The following is a 9,782-nucleotide window of genomic DNA, read 5'->3' as shown; positions in this document are numbered from 1 at the left end:
TTTTTTTTTTTTTTTTTTGGTATTTTTGGTAGAGATGAGGTTTTGCCACATTGGCCAGGTTGGTCTTGAACTCCTGACCTCAGATGATCTGCCTGTCTCAGCCTCCCAAAGTGCTGGGATTACAGGTGTGCACCACTGCACCTGGCTGACTTTGAACACTAAATATTTTCCCCCCTTCACTTTGTTGTTTCTCTTTCCCAATTTAGGAGAATACAACTTATTCGAAAATGATTGCTGTATATGGATTCTTCTTTAAGATAACGGGACTCAAACATGATACTACTTCTTATAGTTTTTACATGCAGGTAAGGATAGAGTACACGAAAGTTATGTCTCTGAAAGTCTTTTGGAGTTAGAGTCAATCCATGTTGAATTAATAATAATTGATTCATCATTAATTACTAATTGACATGAAATGTATTGTAAGTGCTAACCATGCTCGTATATGTGATGTCATTTGATTTTTACAACCACCTTGGGAAGTAGGTATTGGTAGCCCATTTAGCAGATGAGGATCTGAAAACTGAGCGTCTTTGTGTTTATATGGCCTCTGCTGGTAAAGCCAGGATTAGATTCTAGTCTTCTGTCTCCACATGTGGGGCTCACTTCATCTTCAATTTATACAAACAATTCAGTTATTCTCCCATGAAGATAACCGGTAACGTCCCCAACTGGGAGGGGGGATAATTTTGTTTAGCTGCAAAGTGGGCTATGGGCAGGACCCCAGAAAGGTGCTTGACTTCTCCGTAGTGCTCCTGCTGGACTTTAGGAGAGGCAGGAGAATGTCATGTTTAGGAATGGAGAGTCCGCAGGCAAACGGCCTGTGAGCTGTAGGACCTGGGCAAGTGCCAGGAACTCTCCTCTGTGCAGTTTCCTTACCTTTAAGACACAGAAGGTAACAGGACATACCTCACCGGATTGTTGTGAGTTTAAATGTGTTAATCTGTGCAGGGTGGCTTGGAGCAAGCTTGACACACAAAGCACCATGTGCATTAGGGAAGATGAGGAAGATGATGTTGATGATGACAACGACAACTATGATGAAAGATCTCTGTGTTCCACTTAAGATTTGCTTACAAGTCTCTCTTCTCTAAACTGCAAGCTTTTGAGAGGCCATACCTTATTAATCTTTTTATTACTACTGCCAATCACAGTACCGAGAACATAGAGGAGTTTTATTTTTTTATTTTTCTTTAGTTTTTGAGATGGAGTCTTGCTCTGTCACCCAGGCTGGAGTGCAGTGGCGCAATCTCGGCTCACTGCAACCTCCATATAAAGGGGCTTTAAATGGCTGGCTGAATGAATGAATGGATAAATGAGTGAACTAATGCATGAATGAAGACACCAGAGTTTTAGTCTCAGCTTTGCCAGTACCTCATATGTGCCCTGGAGCAAGTCATTTTTCTTTCTTGGGCCTCAGCTCTTGGTCTCCTCAGTGGTCTCCACTGACTCAGGCATCTCCCTCCACAATGAATTATTCTGGGTGGAAGAGACGAATTATGTGACAACAATAGTCCAAATGCCCTTATTGAGTACTACGTTGGTTTTTCAATTCTGGCAAAGCCATCATAAAGCTTGACTTATGGTGTTTTTCTAGATTGGCCAAAGCCCAGGCCATCAGCCACTGGTTTATGTACGGTGGGGGCTCAAATAACAACCCACTCAGCAGCAGCAACTTTTAGGAGACGGTGCCAATTGGGAAAAGCCCGCTTGCTGCCTGCACACGTTATATACCAGGGTCTATGTGCCAGGCGCCGGCTTTCGCTAACTCTGGGCCACCCCGATTGCAGTTCCACCTGAGGTGGGTCACTCTCTTTGCAGAGAATAAAGCACACAGACCTGGAATCCCCCTTCGTGGTCTACGAGCACAAGCCCGTCAGCCTGCGAGCGGCACGCATGGTGAAGTATGAGATCAGAGCCCAGGCCCTGGTTGACGGCAAGTGGCAGGAGTTCAGGACAAACCAGATCATGCAGAAGTTTGGGTTGACCAAGCCATCCTGCAAAAGCCATGCAAGTGTTCATGTTGTCTTTTTCTTTTATTTCCTTTTTGCTGTTTCTCTCCCCCATCCTTTTGGGGATCACTGGCTTCTAATCTCCAGTGCTCTACACTGAAGATCCCTGGAAAATCTGGCTCAGTTTCTTAAGGATTATCACAGCCTCAAATAATGCTAAAGAGAAATCTCTTCTAGAATGAAAAATCATGGATATGAATAACTATAACCCAAATCAGACTGTCTGATTTGGGTCACACTAGATCTATTTTATAAGCATCAAAGGGTATTTTTTTTTTTAGGTGAGCAGGCTCCGTGGAGCGTATTTGCCATCACTACCTCCACTGATGCCTGTGAGTGACACATTAATTTCCCTGAAATCCACAGCCCAGACTCACCTGCGTCACTCTGGCCCACTGGGGAAGGACAGGGCCCATCTACCTCAGTAGATGGTTGCCAGCATCTAGGCAGATCCACTGCCTGGCCTGGCTTCTGACCAGAATAAGACTTTGCCACAAGCCAGTGAGTAATTCCCAGTCCTGACTGCATGTCAGAATCACCTGGGGGCTTTATAACTACCAAGGCCGGAGCCCCACCCAGATCAGCAGACTAGATAGATACTCCATGGGTCAGGCCTGAGTATCAGTATTTTTAAAAGCTTCCAGGTTATTTTCTGTGATGTTAGAAATCACAGTAGCAATTTTCTTTGTGGGGGCAAGGGAGAGGGGCTGAGAAATTAACTGACAGAGAACATGAAGGAGATTTCTGTGGGGCTGGAAATATTTGTCTTTGTTTTTCTTTTTTTGAGATGGAGTCTCACTCTGTCACCCAGGCTGGAGTGCAGTGGCACGATCTCAGCTCACTGCAAGCTCCGCCTCCTAGGTTCACACCATTCTTCTGCCTCAGCCTCCCGATTAGCTAGGATTACAGGTGCCCGCCACCATGCCCGGCTAAGTTTTTGTATTTTTTAGTAGAAACGGGGTTTCACCGTGTTAGCCAGGATGGTCTCGATCTCCTGACCTCGTGATCCGCCCACCTCGGCCTCCCAAAGTGCTGGGATGAAATATTTGTCTGGATCAGGGTGATGGTTACACAGGAGTGTTTACTTTGTGAGAATCCATCAAGCTGTCCTCTTCAGATTTGTGCACGTTATTGTGTTTAAGTTATTCCTAATTTATTGGCAGTTTATTTCCAATACCCTCTGCAAGTTATTCTGATGTGCAGCCATCGTTGAGAGCCAGCATTTTCTACAACTGTTAGGCCTTCCTCTTTCCCTTTCTGGGAGGCCATTGTGTTTATCCTAAAAGTCACATTCGCTTGGTTTTGTTTCATGTTTTAGATCTTGAAAATCCAAACTGTGGGCATCCCAATCTATGTAAGTTTTGCATTCATCTTCCCACCATCCTGACAGTTTCCAGAAGAATCTATGGGATTTTTCCCCCACTGGTCTGCATAAAAGAAAATAAAATGACATAAAAGGGAGCACTCAAGCATTCCGTTGCCTTTCCTAGTTGGTGATGGTCTCATTCGAACTTTTGCCCACATTTGTATCATTTGAGGGTGGAACGTGCCAGACCCAAGAGTGCATTTACCAGCCCTGCCCCCACAGCACTCTGAGTCCAGCCCTAACTTTCTCCCCTCTCCCAGCACCATGGAAGCACCAGCGGCGGCAACGGACTGCAGCCAGGAGCATGGAGGACTTCCCTTAGATGCAGCTCTGTCTGCTACACAGAACAACTTGCCTGCCAATTGTCCCTGGCAGTTTGGGCTCAGACAGAACAAGAGGTAGGAGGGGACAGAAGTGATTCTTAAGTACAGAGTGACTTATTTATTATCCCACCTTTTAAACTGAAGCTCTGCAGTTCGGAAGGAGGGAAGTGGAGAGCCTTCCTTCCCACTTTATTTATTTTCTATTGCAGCGTCACAAAGGACCACAAATTTAGTGACTTAAAACAACACATCGATTACTTCACAGTTTTCATGGTTGAGGAATTCAGGTGTAGCTTCACTGGGTCCTATACTCAGGGCCTCATAAGACTATGGTTTAGTGGCAGGCAGGCCGTCTTCTCATCTGAAGAGATGGCCAGGGGAATTCATGTCCAAGCGCGTTCAGGTTGTTCGCAGATTCATTTTCTTGCAGCTGTATGACCAACGGCCCCGGCTGCTACCAGGGTAGAGAGAAGGCTGCGCAGGCCTTAGTGGCCCCCTGCAGTTCCCTGCCATGTGACTCTCTACAGACATTTCAAATCATGGCTATTTGCTTCTTCAAGGCCAGCAGAAGAATCTCTCACTCTAGTCTGCTAAGACAGCATCTTACATAACGTAAGGTAATCATAGGAGTGACAGCCTCTCCCCTCTGCCCTATTCTCTGGACTAGAAGTAAGTCACATGTTCCACCCACACCCAAGGGGAGAGAATTATACAAGGGGTCACCTGAGGGTGTGTCCACCACACTGTATTACCCATTGTCTTTGGAAAAGTGATGGAGAGTCGATGACGCTATGCAGACAATTAGGTGGATAAGTTTAGTCTAATAATCACCTTAGAGTCAGACACAGCTGGGGGAGCCTCCTTCCCAGCAGAGAAACCAGTGCAGTGTGACCTGGCAGGGAGGCGCAAAGGAACTGGGCGTTGGGAGCCTGTTGGCAGGTTCTCCCCGCCCTTCCCCAAGCCCTGTTTCCCAGGCTGCCTCACCAGCTTGCTTCTGGCCTGGTTCAGTCAACGGGAGGTGGGGATGGGAGCTTGGAAGTCAGAGAACAGGAGAGGCCTGGGTAGTTTGTACCCTCTGGGCTCGGAGGACGTTTTCCAGCAGTAACTGTGTCTCCTTCCTCCACTGCCCAGCTCGTGCCCCAGCTCGTGCCTGCAGCCTCCTGCCAGGGTTTCAGTACCCATCAAAGGTCCCTGCTTCTGGTTCTGATAACACCTCACCCCTGTGTCCCCCCAGACTTTGGGGCAGTGGGGACTTCCTTCACTGCAGTCCCTGGGTCGCCTCATTCCCTGTTTAGCTTCTTGAGTTTTACTTCATCTGGGAACCAGCTCTCTGTATTATATTGATTCTGTTTGAAACCCCTAGAGTAGTTTATGTTTCCAGGTTAGTCCCTAATGTAAAGGGTTTTGGTGAGTTGGCAGATGCGGTTCAGTGGGGTGGATGATTGGATAACACGGCCTCAGTGATTCTTCCCGTCCCTGCAGGGCGGGGCCTAGAATGAGGCAAGTGAGGCACTTGCTTGGGCATATAACCCAAGGGGGCACCGAAATACTCAGTAATATAGATAAATAGTATTTTAATTCAATGTTTTAAAAGACCAAAATCAACACACACAAATCTATGACGGAACTTGGTGAAATGTCATAAGGTGAGCACACCCATATAACCAGCACCCAGATCAAAAACAAAAAGAACATAACCAGCACCCCAGACACCCCCAGCGGACCCCCAAGGTGAATACAACACCGACTTCCATCTCCATGAATTAGTTTGGCCCTTTAGTTTGAATATCTTACAAACAATCTGACAGTGCACATTCTTTCATGCCTGCATGCTTTTGTTCAGCATCGCATTTAAGAGATTCATCCAGGTTTTCACCAGGAGCTGTAGTTTATTTTCAAATAACATGATAGTTTCACTTTTTTACTTGTTAAAAACTAAATGTTACTTCAATAAAATAATACATGTCACAGAAAAGTGAGAAAATACAAAGAAGAAAATCAAACGGCCTGGGACTGCCGTCACTGAGATGTTTGGTAGGCGACCTTCCAGGAGGAATTTTAGGTGCATTTACAGTTTTCTTTCCATTTAAAATGGGATTTGCAGTTCAGAGCCTCATTTTTCTCTTGAGAGAGCTAAACAGGATGGCAGGTTGTAGTGGCTCATGCTTGTAATCTCAACACTTTGGGATGCTGAGCTGGGTGGATCCCTTGAGCCCAGGAGTTCAAGACCAGCTTGGGCAACATGGTGAAACCCCATCTCTACAAAAGATATAAAACTTAGCCAGGCATGGTGGTGTGCAGCTGTAATCCCAGCTACTTGGGAGGCTGAGGTGGAAGGATCATTCGAGCCCAGGCAGTTGAGGCTGCAGTGAGCTGTGGTTGTGCCGCTGCACTCCAGCCTGGGCAACAGAGCAAAACCCTGTCTCAATTTAAAAAAAAAAGCAAAAAAAAAAAAAAAAGCGGGGAAGGCGGGGGAGGTTAAACCAGATAACAGGGTGATTTCTTCAATAGGGAGCACAATGTTTGCGGAGAAAGGAGATGGTGGTTTTGTTTCACCTTCAAATTGTGGGGCATCAGAAAAGTCACTTGTCACTTATCTTCCATGACTGTCACTTTCTTATCTGTAAAAGAGACATAAGCTGTCCCCTCTGCCTCCTTCTCAGCGCTGTGAGCCCCGCAGGCAGCACTGTATGTGAGGCCCCTTTATGGACCAGCCCCTGTGCAGATGCCTGGGGGCTTGGTGTTACTGGCTCAAGCAAAAATGCAACCTTGTGGCATTTTACCACAGTTCTATAGGATAACAGGGATGACGAGAACTGAAAACACTGACAAGCAAATCTGCAGATGTCTAAGAGAGGAGAGGTTGTTTGGAAGCGTCTCTGAAACATGAATGATTGCCCAGTCTCTAGGGGAAACAACTGTTAGGTATTTGAAATATGTAAACTCATTCGCCAGGAGTTTGCAAGAGTGGGAGAAACTTGCAAAGCAGTGATGCCAAAAATGTGTCTGTAAGGTGAGCAGTAGAGCAGAGCAGGGAATGTTAGGGAGGGGCTGGGGCGGGCAGGAGAAAGGCAGCCCCAAAACCTGGGGCGGGGCTGGGGTGGCAGAAGGAAGGCAACCCCAAAAAGACAGGGAAGGACTGAAGGCTTGGGCTTCCTCCCCTTCCTCTTGACCTGGCAACAGGAAGGTACCGGAGGCAGTAGGACTTGGGGTGTCAGGGAGGGGCCCTGTGATGGCATTTCCACCTCCTAGTTGTACAAGGGGGGAAATGGAGCCCCAGCAAGCTGGAGTAATGATTCTGGTGGGAAAATGCTTACTAAGCACCATCTCGCTGAATCCTCCCGACCCCATGAGGTAGGTGTATTTTCCATGTCTGATAAGAAGGAAACTGAGACCAGGCCATGGTGGCTCACACCTGTAATCCCAGTACTTTGGGAGGCTGAGGTGGGTGGATCACTTGAGGTTAGGAGTTCAAGACCAGACTGGCCAACATGGTGAAACCCTGACCGTACTAAAAATACAAAAATTAGCTGAGTGTGGTGATGTGTGCCTGTGATCCTGGCTACTTGGGAGGCTGAGGTGGGAGGATCGCTTGAACCAGGAAGTTGGAGGTTGCAATGACCCAAGGTTGTGCCACTGCACTCCAGTCTGGGCCCAGATAAAGTAACGTAAATTTATTCATCCAAGGCTCCTTAGTGTGGCAGAGCTGGGAGTCCAGCTCAGGCCTGGCCATAGGCCTGTCTGTTTCTAGTTCCCCTGATGGCCCACTGAGAAGAGTGAAAATGTTTTAGGGTGTTTAATTCAAATATTTCTTGAACATCTATCTGTTCAAAAGCAATGTGCATGGAGCATCTGCTGCACGCCAGGCCGCGATGTGCAGGGTGTGCCCCATATGATATCTCATTTGATTATGATGGGGCCTTGAGCAGGGGCGAGGGTGGGAGAGTGGCACATACCTAGGCCTGGAAGGATGGGTGGGGGGGGGGGGTGTCCTTGCAGGTGGGGATGGAGGGAAACAGTACACAGATGGTGTTCCAGCCCCATGGCTCTAGGACTGAATATGCATGTGAATTACCTGGGACCTTGTGCACGTGCAGATCCTGGGCCCCAGCTGAGACAGGCTGATTTTGAAGTCTGAGAGACGCTCAGAAATCTGCACTATAACAGGCCTCCTGGGGGATGCTGATGCAGGGTGTCTGTGGATCACACCCAGAAACTGATCTGTGTGTCAATTCCACAGCAGGGTTTCTTACTGTGCTCCACACACCCAATTGTCTTCCTTACCCAGTGCCAAAACAAAATCCAAACAATAACAAAAAACCTGTGAATCGATTTCACCACACTGGCTGATTCGAAACAAAGCAAAACAAATTTCCTAGAATATGAAATAAACAGAACTTAGTAATGAGGCCCCTCCTGTGGGTGAGCCATAATTCGCAGTCACAGTTCACCCCTTTCCACTAGGGGGCATGGTCCACCTCAAAAATTTTAGTGGCAAAAATTTGCAACCTAAAAACTCATTTTACAGCAGGGAGTCCCCTTGCTTTGTGGTTGAAAGTGAGTTGTACATCCTGGGAGAGGCTCTGTTTATCCAAACATCCACAGTATGTACATCATAAAATCTCTGAACTTGAGAAGTGTTAGTTTTGAGACAAAAATTCCTAAGATAATTTTACAAGCTTTTCTTACAAGGGAGAAATTCGTAGAGTTTCAAGGGAGAATTTGAATTTTAAAGCCCAAAGTCCCAATGCCCAAAGCAGTGGCCATGAGCAGTGGTTAACGAAACATCTTATGTACCATGTCTGAAATGTCTCGTTCACCTCTCCCGATGCCCACCTTCTGGCTCACCTCCTAGCCCCTCCCCTTCAAAGGGGGAGATGGCCCTGGACTCATTTGGTGCACACACACCAAGTCTTTCGGGTTCTAGAGTACAACTGACCTGTGTTTGAGTCTCAGCCCTGCCCCTTACCAGCTGTGTGGTCTTAGGCAAGCCATCTAACCTCTCTGAGCCTCAGAGACTGATCTGAGATAGGCAATCAAACTCATGGTAAGAATTAAATAAGTTGATGTGATTTGTAAAGCACCTACCACATAATACGTGCTTTATGCAATTTATTCCTTATTGTTTCACCCTTATTGCTTGGAGTCAGGTAGTACTTGTTGAAGGCCAAAATGGTTGCTGTGCGATCTTGGGCCAGTCCCTTTTCTTTCTCTGGGCCTACTTCCCTTTATGCAAAATGAAAAGGTTGACCCAGGTGCTCTCTGCAGTCTTTTCTGGCTGCAATCAGCAGATTCTCAAATTCTGTGAATATGGAAAAACAGATGTGAGTGCTTGAGCCTGTGAACCAGAAGGAGGAGGATTTGGAGAAAGGAACTGTCCCGTGGGCTCATCAAAACGGGAATGAATTGGAAAGAGTAAGAGAGGGTTTTTTCCTTGCCCCTCTTTAGAGGGCTTTGCATCCTGGAGACTGGTGTGTCTTGTAATTCTGGGGAGGAGAGAGTTTGTTCTTGCTCTTGTAAGCCTAGGCTACTGATTGGGGTTGGCCAAGCTGTTGGGGAGACGAGTGAGCTTCCCAGGGATGACCTGGGTACCAGAAGTCCCAGGCCCTGCTTGAACATGGGGGTAGGTGTAGGATGTGGGGGATTGGGCCTCTGGGCCCTGAGGCCTTGAGAGCTGGGAAAAGAGGTTCTTGTGGAGGAGAGAGAGACAGAAGAAACCTCAGTGAGACAGACCCTGAGGGCAGCACCAGCCAACAGAACTTTCCGCAATGATGGAAATGTCCCATATCCGCTCCATCCAATGTGGCATCCGACGTGGCATCCGATGTGGCATCTGATGTGGCAACCGATGTGGCATCTGATGTGGCATCCAATGTGGCATCTGATGTGGTATCCGATGTCGCATCCGATGTGGTATCTGATGTGGTAGCCATTAGCCATGCGTGGCCTTTGAGCACTTCAAATGTGGCTGGAGCAAACTGAGAAATTGAGTTTTCAATTTTATTTCATTTTAATTCATTTAAATTTAAATTGCCATAAGCTTAAGAAGAAGAAGCAAGGTAACAACAGCACCCAGCGTGA

At 47.1% G+C, this 9,782-nt stretch overlaps 1 protein-coding gene across 2 annotated transcripts in view; it reads left to right on the top strand.

Annotated features, from left to right (window-relative positions):
- Nucleotides 1–3,473, top strand: part of BTBD16 (BTB (POZ) domain containing 16) — an 82,666-nt gene extending 79,193 nt beyond the window's left edge. For both annotated transcript variants that reach the window (XM_012001061.1, XM_012001060.1), the window contains exons 14-16: nt 207–305; nt 1,822–2,010; nt 3,331–3,473. In XM_012001061.1, coding sequence (XP_011856451.1) covers nt 207–305; nt 1,822–2,010; nt 3,331–3,399 — 357 coding nt within the window. In that variant the 3' untranslated portion in view covers nt 3,400–3,473. The remainder of the gene's footprint in view (nt 1–206; nt 306–1,821; nt 2,011–3,330) is intronic.
- Nucleotides 3,474–9,782: the final 6,309 nt, after the last annotated feature.

The sequence above is a fragment of the Mandrillus leucophaeus genome, unplaced genomic scaffold (assembly GCF_000951045.1).
Source record: "Mandrillus leucophaeus isolate KB7577 unplaced genomic scaffold, Mleu.le_1.0 Scaffold65, whole genome shotgun sequence".
Classification (NCBI taxonomy): domain Eukaryota; kingdom Metazoa; phylum Chordata; class Mammalia; order Primates; family Cercopithecidae; genus Mandrillus; species Mandrillus leucophaeus.
The sequence above is the reverse complement of the archived record's forward strand: the minus strand, read 5'-3'. Positions and strand labels throughout refer to the sequence as shown.